At 38.4% G+C, this 16,145-nt stretch overlaps 1 protein-coding gene across 7 annotated transcripts in view; it reads right to left on the bottom strand.

The window, feature by feature from the left end:
- Window positions 1-16,145, bottom strand: part of JAKMIP1 (janus kinase and microtubule interacting protein 1) — a 247,157-nt gene that overhangs the window by 33,929 nt on the left and 197,083 nt on the right. For 4 of the 7 annotated variants that reach the window (XM_074865715.1, XM_074865719.1, XM_074865720.1 and 1 more), the window contains 2 exons: window positions 13,352-13,594; window positions 11,835-12,245 (listed from right to left, as the gene is read on the bottom strand). In XM_074865715.1, coding sequence (XP_074721816.1) covers window positions 12,021-12,245; window positions 13,352-13,594 — 468 coding nt within the window. In that variant the 3' untranslated portion in view covers window positions 11,835-12,020. Of the gene's footprint in view, window positions 1-9,644; window positions 12,246-13,103; window positions 13,166-13,351; window positions 13,595-14,788; window positions 15,029-16,145 lie in introns of those variants that run through there. The other 3 variants (XM_074865721.1, XM_074865717.1, XM_074865723.1) reach the window with 3 other exon arrangements.

Raw genomic sequence — 16,145 nt, 5'->3', positions numbered from 1 at the left:
CTGGGCATGATCAAGCAAAACCCAAACTCACTGCTGAGAGCCCAGCAAGTCACACCAAACCAAGAAAGACAGAATAAGCAGTATCTAGGGACTACTAGTAAGAAGAGGATGAAGGAGATGTGGCCCTAAAACATCAGGCACTAAGTCATGTCCTTTTCTTAATTTTTTGCCCTCTTCCTTGGCTCCATGCAGTCACACAATACTCCATTACTGCAGGACTACATCACATGGCTTTGCTAAGGGAAAAAAAATTCCAAGCTTGCCTTTCATAAAGAAAATGGGGCTGTCCTCTTAAACTCAGCAAAGCAGCAATTCCTACTGTTCCTTCCTGCTTTTATGCATATGCACAGGGATATTCAGAAGAGATTTCATTTCTTTTTCAAAGGTTTTAGACACTAGAACTTCAAAAAAAACCATGATGCAGAGGACAGAATCACTTTTCAAATAAAAGTATTCCAAGGACAAAGCACCAGTGCCTACATGCTTATTGCACTTGGGTACTTCATGACATTTTGGGTGACAGGAATTCATGCTGGAATGACTGTGCTCAGCAAGAGGAGCAGGGTGCAGACCTCGCTGCCCACCCAGAGTGGAGTATCACCTCTGATATACAAGTCTTCTTGAAAGTTAATCAAAGGGCCCAGGCTGCCTCAGACAAAAAGAACACAAATAGGAAAAAATTGCTAAAAATGCACAAGATCCAGTAGTCCCAGGCAGTGGCAAAAATGCAGCATTAACCAGTGTCACCTCATTGTACTAAGAAAAGAGTTTCTCTTTGGTTAGCCAAGATGACATTACAATTATAGTGATTCTTTTAATGTTTAGAATACTTTACTGATCTAGAGGGGGAATCCTGAGATAGAACTTGCTTAATTTATGACAGAGATTGCATGACTCAGATCCCATGATAACAGGGAGCCACACTTGCAGACCTGTATTCCTCCAGCATCATCAGGGCCAGAGGAACAATGATTATTCTGGTATTCATACTGCTATCTTATTTTTTGCTTCCTCAAGCAAAGTTTCTTTTGTTTTAGTAAATTAACTGGCACCTGTCTATACAGAATAATGGGAATCTTTCCCCTCCCTCATTGATTTCTGGAGAGAGGGGGGAAAAAAGAAGAGAACATTCGATCTCCATTCCAACCGACCCAGGAATTAAGACTGCTTAGAGGGTCTGAATAAAATGAAAGATGAACAACATGTTTGTTAGATGTAATAATGTATGTCCATATGGAAGGAATAGCTGAACTGTACTTTCCCATGAAAGAAACTGAACAGATTGCCTAGAAATAGGCAGCTCCCGTTCCCTTTACTCAGGGAAGCAAATGCCATCCAGATGGAAATTATCAAATGGATCAAACAGCTACATTTTATTCCCAAATGATCTTTGTTCTACTTATCACTCATTATATGAGGAAAACTCTTTTTCCTATAGCCCAAGTGCAGTCAAGAGAATATTATTTATTGTATGCTCATTTAAAATATTCTGTATCGAAGGTTTCCCTGATGAGATATTGATCTTGTCACACAAAATGGGGGAGAAGAAAAGTGTCCTTCCTAATGGGAACATTCATTTAAGATCTCTGGATTCTGTTAATTCCCATTAAGTCCAACATGTGACTGAAGATTACACTGTCCTTGTAGCTCGGCAGTCAACTCTGCAGCCAATTCCTGATGCTCAGGGTGACAAAAAGTCCTGTCACTTGCCAGGCTTTACAAAGGTGAATGTTACCAAGTCCCAGTGAAACCACCTTGAGGTTCTTCAGCTACTTTTACTTATACTCTCCCATGGGTAAATATTTCAATTGGAAATTTGCATTGAATAAAAATAAAATATAAAAATCACAGAGAATCCTCATCTTTGGCCCTATATGATTATATACGGCGTGTATAGTCAAATTCAATAATTTAGGGGACATTTTCAAAGACATAAGAGGAGTTAGTTATCGACTAAAATGGAAAGACAATGAAATCTGGATACCTAATGCCTTCTTACGACTTTGAAAAATCTCCATAACATTTTACGTGGTAAAAATCATATTTGTTAAAGCATATCTTCCTATAAATTTCTGATTATGTTTATGGATGTTTCTTTCTTATCCTATTGAGTTATATAAGCTCTGGCTATATATTTTTTTATGATTTTTTTTTAGCCTAAAAATCTTCAGCAGCACAGATACAGTCTTTTATGAGGACATAAAACTGTTAACAGCTGTGGCTGAATGACAGGATTAGATCAAGAGCATCTAATTTAACTGGGTCATGTAACACTACCTTTTATTTCACATTAATCATTGAACATGAGTTCAACTTGTGTCATAGGTCTATGAGGTGAGCCTATAAATTAGGCAATAAATTAGAAGTTGATTTTTTAATGGTGTGGTCATTAACAGAGAACTCTGAGTTCAGCTGCAGCAATCCAAAAATACCAAGAATCCCACAGCTTCATATGCAGCAGGCAGCCACGCAGCTCCCAGGGCCTGAAGTCCATGTAACTGATGTTTTATTCTCTTGAGTGTCGATGGATGGGTATCAGCTTTGCAGTGGCTGGGGATATAATGACTTAGCTGCCAAGGGAAAATACACTGGGTGCACTGACTGTGGGAGCAGTATAAACTCCCTGCCAAGGGACAGAAGGGAGGGGAGACCCCTATGCAAAGGGGTTCCAACGTAAAACACACAGATGGAAATGTAATTCTTTCTGCTGATAATCAAGGAGGAGATTGGCAAGAAGATTCAGACATTTTGTACAACACTGTGACTTGGTAATTAGTCCCAAAACAATCATGCTGGAGCAGGAAGGAGCCCCCGACGTTAAGCTGCCAGAGTATCCAGCTGAGATGTGCAAACCAATATATTGCTATGACCTCTGTTCAACTGAGAGCTCAAAAGTAGTAATACATAATAGGATGTATATCATGACATTTCAAATAAGTCTTACAGACAAGACAACCTCTTCTGAGGGAAAAGCTAGGCTAGGAAATAAAATACAAGTGGTTTTACATTCAAAAATGGTCAGATTTATCCACAACAGAAGTTATTACTCCTAATAATACTGCTAAAGCAATTGTCTTCTTCATATCCCATTTGTCTATAAAAGGCTTACTTTACAATGTACCCCAGTACTGCAGAAGAAAGTATATTTATTTCAAAACAGAAAAGGAGTGTTTATTTTCATGCTAGAGTTTAGAATTTTTTTCCAAGGACTACTATTAAACTAAGGCAGAGCTTTCTTCTCAAAATAGTTTATTAAACTGAAAGATATGTTTCGACAATCACATTATTCTCTTCCCGCGTACAGTTTGTCAGTGCGAAGAGCAGCGCTCATTCTTAGCAGACATGTCATCTTCCAGACACTTGCAGAAATTTGAGCAATTGTTTTTAATTTAGGAGCAGCAGAAACTACTTCCCTCTTTTACACTTTATAAAGCTCCTAAGGAAGCATACCAACAAGGATTTGTTTTAATATCACCTTACTTAGGACACAGAAATTAAGAAGAACAACACAAAAGAGGTCAGAAGCCCTCTAAAGGAAACACATGTGCTTACGTGATTTCCCAGAAGAATGGCAGTGCTGCAGGTATTAATCCACTGAAGAAAACTCTCCACAGCTTGAGCTGAATCCATGTGTTTGAACACACTATTTTATAAGTTGTTGCCCTCTCTTCTGTATTGCCCTATTTGACACTATTCAAGGGGAAGCACACACAACTAAAGAGGAGTGCACAGTTCACATATGAAGAACAGTGAATCCAGCTTATTTTTATGCAAAAGCTCCCGAGTATTAGCTCTAGACCCAGCATATGCTCAATGTCTCATTTGATGAATGCTGTCTCTGATCTTCCGGAGCCTCAGGAGAATTTGTCAGGTCAACAAGGCTTCAGATCTACATACACATTTTATTTCCTATTTAATATATATATAAACTGGTACCTAAACAATCTTACAGTGAATCCAACAGGCTTGGTGACTATAAATTAAGACAAAACTATATAATTAATCCAAGGTATAAGTAAAAACTAAAAGCCCACAGGCAGAACATTCAGAAAAAGAGCTAGAACAACACAAAAGGTTTCCAAGTGTTAATGCCCATTATATCTTATGAGAAGGTTAGTTCAGTGTTCAGAGCAGTCACCTAGGACACAAGAGGAAGATTTCAAGTCTTTGTCCTGCTAGGCACTACCAGATCACCATGACCAAGTCCCGTATGACCTTGGTCACATTTACTACTAAAGTACTTTGGATGGGAATCACCTTCCCTTTCTTCTGCAGTATAGACTTGACATCTGAGGCAGTCCCCCTCCACTCATCTTTATAGTCAGTGAGTTGACAAGGTACTTCTAGAGTGCAGATCAACTTGCCTATTTTAGACCTACATTATGATGAGATGAATCCTGTCCTGTAGATCAAGTGCTGATTTCTCTTCATGACTGGCAGGGACCCCAGGAAACTAACTCAGACTTATACATGTTCCAAGGAATCCCACTTCCTAGAGCATGAATTAAGCTTAGTTCCTAAACACATGATAACAAACTCCCTGCCTGAGAGACAGACACCTGACAGTCACTGCTGTGAAGGACTGCAGTGTTGGCTGAGCTGTAAGCAATAAAGAGCTTAATTCTGTAGCCTAGTAAAAATGTCGTGTCACCTGAGAAGAACCAGGAAATACCGAGTCAACTGTCTGTCCACATGCAAAAGTCAGTGCAAATCCCAGTCTCACAGAGACATTTAACAGGGGGACTATAGGAATGTGCTGTTCTGAGAAAGATGCAGATGTCAGATATAAAAAGCAGTGATTTTTTCTGGCTCTCCTAAGCATCATCACACAAGGTATTTCTGTTCTGAACCCAGTTCAGACCACCTAACACACTGGGATACTTGTCCACACAAATTGCAGCCTTGTTTCTTAGGTTTCAAAAACCTGAAGAGGGTATTGCCTCTGACACCCTCTCCAACACTCAGGGTCAACCACCTGCCACACACCACTATTTCCTCAGAACTTCTTACAGAGCTCCTTCTCTGGTCATCTGCTCTTTAGCAGGTTCACTTTGATAGAAATGGTTTCAGAGATTTATTGCTTGAGCAGCCACACTGACAGATTTGAGGAGACAGCAATTTCTGTTTGTGGATAGGAGGCAATGGTGCCATGATGAGCTATGAGAGGTAAATTAGGGAATGAAGAACCTCTGCAGCCATCCTAAAAAAACCCCAACAACATGACCAAGACCTCCACCTCCCAACTCAGACTTGGGAATTGTCCTCCATGAGACCATGTCTTAATTTAGTGTTGATAACGCTCAGTGTGCTCTTAATTAAAACTCTTTACTTGGACCTTGGCTTCTCTACACTTCTGCTCACCAGCTATAGGATACAGACAGTATACTTCTGCCTTGCAAAATGATGAGGTATCCAGATCTTATAGCAGCCATATAAAGTGGATCTGTTATTTATTTCTGTCCAGCTCATGTACATCAGACAACCTCTCTGCTCATCCATAAACTGCCATTTGCAAAAGATCCTCCATCCACAAAAGATCTCTAATTAACTGTTCATTCAGAAGTCAGATCATCCTGGTGATCATATCCAGTGCAGAAAAGGTGCATAAAATTGTAAGGGTGGCATAGATGAGCAGACCCCAGCCCCTTACTATCCACAAAGCAGCTACATGATGGAGTGCATTTTCTCCTACAAATCAGCTCCTCTAAGACCAGAACAGCCTCGTGCCCCCAAGCAAAGCTCCCTGCACAAATAGTCACAAACTCTCTGTACTCTCCAGCTAGGCAGCCTCACCCATTTTAAAGCCCACTCACCAGAAGGGAGTGTCTGCAGCCAGCTGGAAACAACGATGTGGCTGCTGAGAGACAGAGTCCCCAGCCCACAGATGGGAAAGCAGGGAGGTAGCACCCAGCAGATGGTGGAGGCAAGGGAGGGTAACAAGAGACGGCCACATCCCCCCTTTCTAGCTGCAGCTTTCACTAAGGGTGAGAAAGAAACGTTCACGACTTTCAGCCTCAGAGCCATGTTACAAAAATCAACAATGTGCTCCAGGAGTTTCCCACTTAAAGAAGGCTTTGCCAAACAGCCATGCTGAGAGGCCGTGGCACTTCAAAGCTTCTCACCCTTGTCCGCACAAGTTCAACCCAAGCAAACTTCAAGGAGTCCTTTACCGAAATTCCCCTTTACTCGGCTCCATGTTCTCGCACCGTGACCAAAAATGCAGTGACTAGGCAGAACAGGTAACTTCTTAATTTCTGAGTAATTGTTGGCTAAATGTTCCCAGTAATCCACCAAGAAAAGAAGTCTCTCTCCATCCGCAGATATTTGATGTGATTTACTAATTACTTGAACATCAACACAGTTTCAGTGCCTCAGAAGCCAGGCTTACATCTGCTCTGGATCACCAGACTGAAACTGAGCTGCTGTGGCACCCTGGTGAACCTGACCCATCATCTGCAATAAGATCCTCTAGTTCTTTTTTTTTCCTTTTTTTTTTTTTTCCTCCTCTTTTTTTTTTTAAGAGCTGTTTACTTCACAAGTCATAACTTTTTCTCTCAAGAACTTGACACACTACATTGAGCTTTCCAAAGGCAGATAGTCTATATTGCATGAAATATGACAGTGGCTACAGTTCAAGAGATGTTTAGCAGGGGTGCAAGTCAGTCTAGCTTCCACTGTGGGAGCTTGACGTCTTCCCTCGTGGTGCCTAACTCCTATCCAGTAAAGATTCAACAGTTTATGCATATAAAAGCAAGACAAAAATGTACTGAGAATATTTTATACAACCACTGGTCTTTTTTTTTTTTTTCCCTCTTTCGGCAGCAAAAGAGACAACGAGGAGCTAAACTGCTATAGGGCAAGTGTCCCCCATTGGCCTGGTCCCACTGTCATCTACACTTGGGCTGACAGGTGGAGTATGCATGGGAGTTTCCTTCCCATGGAAAGTAGCGTGTTTGGGAAAGGGAAGACATATTGATACATACCTGGATTTTAACCTGCAGTGGAGTCAAGGTACAACCAGAACTTCCACTGTATAGTCTTAGTTTCCTCTTAACTTAAGGGTTAAATTCAGTCTTTAAAATAATAATAATAATAATAAAATCAGTCTCACCTCATGTCCCTACTTCTATTAGCAAATCCCAATGGATAGAGGAAAAAAGAAAGAAAAATAAAGAGAGAAAAAGATTTGCAGAAAGTGACTTCTCCCTATTATTTTACACTACCCTTATTTATGTCAAACTCCATGCGATTATACATATATATATGCACATAAATATTTTATACATCTTTATATGTAAATGAAAACATTATTCTGTGGTTCACCATTATCCTGACTGATAGGATGAGAGGCACAGACTGGGGAAAGCCAATATTCCTAGCTAAATGTAATAGGCCAAGATTTCTGAAATATTCTGTTTTCTGTCCCAGCCTTTCCTGTTCTCTTTATTCCCACGGAAAAGCTACTGCAAGAAAGATGGACTTAAATCAATGCTATCAGCTGCCTGACCTGTTGAGAATATAGTTGTACAAACAACTGTGGGAGTTTCTTGGTTTAATCAGGCCTTAAAAGAAGGGTCTGCACTGTAGAAATCCTTCATGCATTATCTGGCTTTAATTAGGAGCTTTAATATCCATCAGCTTAAGGGCTAAATGAAAAGGCTGTTACTAAGAAGATATTAGTGATTTTACAAATCAGAATTCCTACCCAAAAAATATAAATAGAAATTATTAAGGACTACAGAAAATTTAATCACGGGCAACTTGGTTTTGTTCTGACTCATACAAATATCAGCATGGAACAGGAGTTACCACGAGCTGAACATCAGATCTGATCCACAAATCTCCTATGCGCATAAAAGCTTTTCATAGCATAAGATAAGCAATGGGTGGGGAGTGGTAGGCTTCCAGATCAACCCCTCTGGCATCTTCTACAAATGTTTCATCTCCAGGAGAGCTTAGAGTGGCATCATTTACTTTAAAGACACAGTTTTGTCATCTTCCCTAGTTTCCAGTGACTTCCAGGCCTTCTCCAGCAGACCAGTTCTCAAAGAGGGATGTTCCTTCTGACTACTGATTCTGACCAAACCATGTTTCTAAAATGTAACTGGCAACTGACTTTACCTTTTGAACTTGCATAATGAATTCTTGGTAGTTAAGTGAGACTGCATGCACAGGTGAGTGGAGACAAAAATACAGGGCAAATTATTATTATTTTTTTAAATGAGTGCCATTTTCCTGAAAAATAAGAGGAATAGAAGTAGTCTAATACAAGAATTGCACTGACTAAAGAGAATTTTCTTAAAATACGCATGATCTGTCATTGTAGGTGTTCTGTTTCTTTTCATCTGAACACAAAACCTGACATTATATTCCCTATTTATGACCTCTCCTACCAGAAAAGAGCCAAATAGATAAAGCACAAGTGCAGGAGAATTATTAGTTTTCTTTGATTACATAGAACTGCTTGTTCAGTGTTGGAAGAAAGTAATGGAATTTATTTATTTATTTACTTATTTATTTACACCTGTCATAGGAGAATGGCTATTCCTTCCAGTGTTTTTTGATTTTCAAGTTCCAGTTCCTCCTCCAAAGGGTATACAAACTTCTTTACAGTGCATTTGTAGCCTCAGGTACACAGTTCATTTTCTTTTGAAGTTTATCTTTCACACAGCCTTTAAAAAGCACTATGTACCATTTCAGATTACTACTTCCATGTATTGCATTTATATTCTATTTCTAAGTAATACTTCTGTTAAAACTAGAGAGAAGAGATGACTGCTGCCAAATTGAGATATTTTGACTTCAGTACTGGGGAGTTTAGGTCTAGAAAAAAAGAACTGGGCAAATATTGCCTGAATAGGTTAATAGACACTCATCTGATGTGAACTATTGATGCTAGCAAATAGTTTTCTGTGCTGTTTTCAACAAGTTCTTTGTAAGTGAAAGAGTCTGAATGGGAAGCAGGCTCAGTGAGCATGTGTCAGTAGGAAGCACACTGTTGTCCAGCTTCCTTTCAAGTGTCCTGATCATCCAGTCAAGTACAGATAATGCTATTTGACTCGGGCAGGTCCATGGATGACAAACAGCAGCTCATAGGTGATTCAATACAAGTCAACTGTTCAGATGTGTTCTGTAAGCACATCGCTATTGACCACCCTCAATTTAAAAAAAAAAAAACCCAAATCATTTATGGGTTATGGGGCAATATTAATTATTCTGTATGAGTCACTCAGCAGACTCAGACTCCCAAAGGACCTCAGCTTGGCAGGACACCAATATACAAACCATCTGGACTGCCACTGTACATCTTGGAGCTGGTTTCTATAAATGATTGTGTTTGAAGAATCTGAAGAACCTTGTTTGATAGTGCAATGCATCATCTAATCTTCTTGTACATCAATTAGTGCATAATTATTTAGCTAATTTGACTATCACTTCTCATGTGCCTATTCAATAGTGGGGAAAAAATGGAGTTGGACAGAAGTTTAAAAAGAAAACCTTTAGCTGATCCACCTTTTCTAATGCTGTTGCATGCAGCACTCCAAATGGATTGCTGTTAAATTATCAGCATTCCTCCACTGTGGTGTCTAAAATCTTGCATTTTTACTTAAGGGAAATGAAAAGCAGCTGAAACAGCTGCCCAAAAGACAACTGTGGTATCTGCACATATTTAAACAATGCTTTGTAGTAGGAAGAATGGATGTCTTAAAAAATTAAAAACACAAGGGGCTACAGGAATTTAACTGAAATCTGTGATTTGTGAAGCAAAGCTACAAAGTGCCAGTACAATCCATTAGCATGAGAAATTGTTTGAGTCCATTTCGCATTACAGTCCTTCCACGCAGGTAATATGCTTGCAAGTGTCTGTTTCCCCATCTACACCTGTGTGTGTCTGCAGCCCTTGTTCAGGAAATTATCAATTCCAGCAGGAGTAAGAATGGGGCCAAATAACCTAATTAGCTTAAAATGAAGCCTGATATTTTAAAATAAATCACACTTGTCTTTGATAGAAAGGGACTGGACTGTGAAAGGCTTAACTTCATGGTAAGTTACTATGGTCCCAATCACAAAGTAGATAGCTACACTAGGATAACAAAGACTGATATTATTATCACAGGGTATTATTATTAATACTCTTATTATTAGAACACTTCATGCATTATGATCTGACTTCCAGCCTTAACTTCTAGGCCCTGTATTTTACTGTGAAAAGGATAAAGCTCCAAAAAAGTTCTTACAAGTGCTAATTCTTAAAACATCATTTTATCAATATGAAAGTTACCATGTCAAATATTTCCAGTGTTTTTCCACATCAAAATATCTTAACAAGGCAGCTGGTGGCTGGGTATCAGGTATATCTATCTTCAGAAGTGCTGGCCAGACATTAGGAAGAAGAGAAAGACAGATGAAAGCAGAAACCCAGATTTTGGAACCTCACTGGTGTCTCCTCTGCTTAAGACAGCACTCCAAAACACCACTTCAGGGGCTATTATTCCCCTTGGCATCTGGTGTGTATTTTCTAAAGATATGTTGGATGAACACCAATTCAGTTACTGTTGTAAGCAATTGCACTGCTTGCACTGCTACCTTACTGAGCAAATGAAAATGGGTTTCCCACAATAAAGTGTGAGTGTGTGCATTAATATTTCTTCAAAACCAGTCATTTTGTTTCTGGCTTCCAAAAAGCAGCATCAAAGTAGTACCATACTACGAACAAACGGTTAATCAGTAGAGGCAGAGGAAAAGCACAGGAACAGGGCCACACATTACTGTCTGTTAAAAATGCCCTTTTCTAATAAAAGTGATTAAAAATAAAGATAGCTGGGAGATGTGAATAATGGAGGTTTTCCCAAAGTATTAACTCTGGTTAGTCAGTAAAAATCAGTGTTTTGGGGAACATACAACCATGCTCAGTTAAACTTCCCAGAGTCAGCTGGTGGTAGTGTACACCAGCACCTGCACAGACACAGTCTCCTCTTCCCTCCCATAACCAGCCTTCATCAAAGGTTTATGCAGCCCAGACCACAACGATTTCTGAGCCAGACTATGAGGAAGAACTGTCACAGCTCTGCTAGCGCAGGTGGCCTGGGACAGCATCCACTTCTCCCTATTGTAGGTGTAGGGGTTTGGCAGCACAGAGTGCAGTCTGAATCATCAATCCCTTGAATGCAGATGTTACTGTACTCACTATGCCCAAGTGGTCACCTAAAGAAAGTGGTTGGGAACATGTCCAGTAAAACTACTCAAGTTAAGTTGCAATTTGCCACTTAAAAGTAACAATTGAAGGATGCTATTTTACAGATACTACCACCTACAGGAGGATGCTGCTATAAGTCATCTTATTAAAAAAAAAAAAAATTAAAACAAAAATAATCCCAAGACACTAAAGAAATACTAACAGCAAAACTACCTCCCAATTTCTGTAAAATGGGTTTCTAGGAAGTTCGACACCACATTTCCTTAAGTCCCAGAGGGAACAGTCATGCAAGGCAGGTATTCTTTCAGAACTTGCCACTGCACACTGAAGAAATGAGTTATACATAAAAGTAAAAGTAATTTAATAGATTGTTTCACTGTCTCAGTTAAAAGAAAAGCAAATCACAAACAAGAAGTGAAAAGAAAATGGGGAGACAGCTCAGCTACTGAAAAATCCAGTGACCTCAAATGCTCTAAGAAGTTTTGATCATAAAAAGTATCACAGCTCTTTTTCACGTAAATTTTCCAGTTATCTCAAACTAGCTGCTAGGCCATGCTAACCAGTTAAATATCTTTGTTTTTAAAAATGATTAGTACTTTTATAGCAATGGGAAGATCACATTGCTATGATGCTTTACCTTGTTTTATTTCTGCGGGTTTTATTCTTTCCCATGCAGCTGATTTCTCCCCACAGGATTTTGACCTTTATTACTTGCTGACAACACGTCTGACAAATAGCTTTTTGCTGTGGTAGCTGAGGTTGAGCCATCTGTTTTTTCTCTAGAGAGCCATGCCTTATTCATAATGGCATTTTTCTGTTTCACTCACTGGGGAATAGCACCTGCATGCTGATTTCCTATTTGACCCCAAAATACATCATCACGTTTCGACAACCGATCCCTCCCCTTCGTGGCCCAGAAAGCACTATGCTCTGGAGGTGCCAGTGTATCCTTCACCCTTGACAGCAGAGGCCAGGGAGTTTCCTTGTGGATCATGGGCAGGTTGCAGTCAGCCTTTGGATTTGAGTTGGAGAAGACAACTGAAGGTATCTGAGCAGGAAAGAAGAAAAGAAAACATAACTTTGGATGTCCCAGTGTGTTTCTTTATGTTATATGGAAACAGGCCGCTCTGTGTGTTGTGGCTGATTTCAGCTGTAGCTTCCCATATAATTGTACAGTAGGCCTGTGTCATGCTCTCATTGGGATTTAATTAAAGCTCATGTGATGTATATAAAAAAATAATCCCTGAGTTTACAAAGATCAGGTCAAAGAGTTACTTGCATTCTGCTCTCCATAATAATTTTCTTTTATGACAATATTTTCATTGATCTTTTTATATGTGACTGTGATAGAGAAAATGACCAGGAAACTGGATCTGAACTGCCACATATATCCCCTGGACTAAATAACATGTTATCAGAATTCTGAGTCACTATTTCACTGTATAACAAATTTCTTAACTAAAAGGAGATTTCAATATCTTGCATGATTTTTTCAACTATTAATGCCAAAAGAAGAAGCTTTTACTTGTTTTATTACATTTATTTGTAGAGTAAATTTGTGGATTAGAGTAATATTTGTAACTACTGTAATTAACTGGCTCAAGTAATTGCATACTTGAATTTTGTTTCCACACAATTATGGAGAGGTTATGTTGTCTCAGAGAGGGTGACATCTCCTGCGTCTTTAGTTTAGCAGCAGACTGTCACAAATGCAATTGCAATTGATCAGTTCTGTTCTTAACAGGATTCCTGCAGTTAATGGAAATTACTATAACGAGCTTCAGGGCATAGGAATAATTGGATCATTAAAAAAAAAAAAAGAATTGGAGGAAAAAAAAAGGTAGGACAAGATCAACATAACTTTTTTTTTTTTTAAACATCCCAAAATTTTCAAAGATGATCTTACCAGAGAGTACACCATGATGAAAACAAAACCTTTTAATTATTTTTACAAGCTCCAAGCCATTCCTAAACAATGGGGAAGAAAATGCATAATGAAAAACATTAAGCATTTATTATCCTCAGCTTGGTTAAACTAACAATCAGCTGTGCATCTCTGGAAGCAATCATTCAAATATCTATATGATCTCTAAGATGACTGCCAAGAAGAATAGATTTCACTAAACTAAAAATTATGAGAAAATTTTTACTGACCTGGCAATTTTTGCAATGGTTTTGTCTTAGTTCTGAATGCAAGGCTATGATCCTCTCTGGACTTGTTAATTTTATAGAAGAGCCAGCATACACCTTTGGAGTGATGGCAGGACTGTGGATGCTATCCACCTCTTGCTGACAGTTTGCAGGTATTGACCCAGTCATCCCATTCACTTTGACATATGTCTCATGACCCTCTGGCTGTCCATTGGCCTGTGAAATGTCTGTGGAAGAAGGCCGCATCTGCAAGAGAAAATATAACTTTAAGAAATGCAAGCTAGATGAAGTCTCCCAACACTGTTTATTTTGGATTGGTAGAAGCCACTTGGATGAATTCGTTCACAGAGGTTAAATGTAAATAAACTACATTTACCAAAATAAGAAAAAAGATAATATACCAATTATTTTAAATGTGAAGCATTCCTGCATCTGTCTAAAAAGGAATCCTGTATTCATCAACTTGTCCCCAAAACAAAATAAATCTGTAAGCTTTAACTACAGCCAAAATTTGCATCTAGATATTAAGAAAATCTAGATAAAAAGAAGAAAAAAACCCTAATTTTAAAAATTGCTTAATGTTAGGTCTCCTCTTGAATAATCTCAAAATTTCTAACATGATTCTTTCACGGACATGTTCTATCACTCCAAACTACACAACAAATTCAGGTTTGTCTACCCACAAATGCTCAGGAAAGTTAAGCTGAATGGACTTCAAAATTATATTAGTTCAGCTGCATGAACTCTTATGCAGACCCTCCTATTCTGAATGAAAATAATATTAATTCAGTTGATTTTATTTCACCTCCAAATCAAATTTGGAGGTGAAACAACAAACATTATCTTTTTTGAATATCTGCACTGAACTGAAGCCAAATTTAGAGAGAAATGACCATTGTTTAATTATGCACCTTTTCATAACAGTTGCAAGCAGGAAAAGATCTCCCTGAATGTAAATGACTATCACAGAGAAGTAGCATTTTATCATCCAAATACAAATTTATTAAAGCTACCGGATCAACATTACATTTTTTTCTTTCAATTGCACAGAAAAACAAATTTAAGATTGTTAATGACAGTTTCAGCCTTTGGGTTTTTAAAAAGAGTTCTTTACAAAATTAATACATCTGATTATGAGTTATCACCTCATTGTCATTAGTGCTCTTGCAAAAGCTCCAGAAATGCAAATACTATAAATATGCCAGGTCAGGAATGGTTACTTAGTATAAAACACATTTTACTTAAAGTAATATATTGGTTTTGCTCTCTACATCTTTAATGAGCATTAGCTACATCACCTGTGTGTAGATAGATATCCTAGCATCAGAGGCACAGATCAGTTGGAAAGTGAAAGCTACAAAATCAGAAGCTAAAGGCGGCTTCAGAAGTCCTTGGTTTCTAACCAAGGTTATGAGTGAAGTATCTCTCCCCAGCACTCACGAAAAATGCTGCCTGGCTGAAAGTGATGGAGGGGTTACAAAGGGCAGGCCTGAAATGTTTTGAGGCATGAAGAGATTGGATCTAAAATTATTTGATGAGAATTTCCTCACTACAGGAAGCACAGTTAGAGATATCCCTGGTGATAGATGAGAGTCAGCAGGAGCAGAACAAGTTCTGGAGCTCAGTGACCCATGCAAAGGCAAATCACCATCCTCCTCGTAGTCAGCAGAGCTGGTAATGCTATCAGAAAAAAAAATACAGCACCAAATCAAAGCTGTGACACTGGCACATTTCTTTTCTAGAAAAATAACCTTCTTGTAAGGTCTTTCCTTTCCTTCCACTGTTCAACCCAGAAACTCTTTTGCCTCTTGGGATTACCAAATCCTGCTGCAGCCAAAGTACTGAAACTCAGTAGAAAGGTGGTTTAATGCAAGCTCTGATGAGTGAAGCTGTTATTACATTGATGAAGTTTTCACAGTATGATCTGCGCTATATTTGAAAGTTGGTATCATTCTCTCAAAAAGGCTCATCTTCAGTGTTTCATAAGATTCTGTGAAACACTAAAACGCTAAAGATCATATTTTCTATAGCACCATGGATGTAGCAGGATGATCCTGCATTTTATGTCAATGCCCAGACATTAATTTCTTTTTTTTTTTTTACACAATATTGATTCCATTTTCCTTTTATATTTTTTGCTTTCCTCTCAAGTTTCCACAAATTACCCCACCTAAGAAGAAATTAAAATATTGTGATAGTCCACCGAACTTGAATAAGTGTAAACTTGCACAATGACAAGTTCTAGAAAGGATTGACATTAAAACCAAAACCCATCATCTTCCCCCAACATTACAAAAATAAAAAGACAGTGGTGTCAGAGAGAAGAATAAGTCATTCTAATTCATCTAATTAAAATTAAATCATTTAATTCTAACATTTATCCAAAAAAAGGGGAAGGTTAGTTTTTAAAGGTTTCTTATTTTAGTCATGGCTGTTACTCTACTTGCATTTACTGTTCTAGACAAATGCACACTCTTGACCATGAATTAGAGCAAAAACCACTGCTGAGATATCTGTATTATGTATGCAGTCAGGAAACAGATTCAATCTTTGTCAACCAAACCCAATTTTACTTTAAAATGGCACTAACCTTGAGTACCATCTCCTCGCCACCACAAATTCTTGAGACAGTGGACAAACAGCCATTTACATAATTATTTAACAGGTTTATCAGTTATTTCACTGGAAAGGCCAGGATGCCCTTAATTGCTTTAAATCTGTATTTTACACTCTTCAGTATTTTTATTAACTTTTCTGAAGGTCAAAAATAACATATCTCTCAGCAATGGATTTTACC

The sequence above is a fragment of the Strix uralensis genome, chromosome 4 (genome assembly GCF_047716275.1).
Source record: "Strix uralensis isolate ZFMK-TIS-50842 chromosome 4, bStrUra1, whole genome shotgun sequence".
NCBI lineage: Eukaryota > Metazoa > Chordata > Aves > Strigiformes > Strigidae > Strix > Strix uralensis.
Note: the sequence above shows the minus strand (reverse complement) of the source record. Positions and strands in the feature narration are given on the sequence as shown.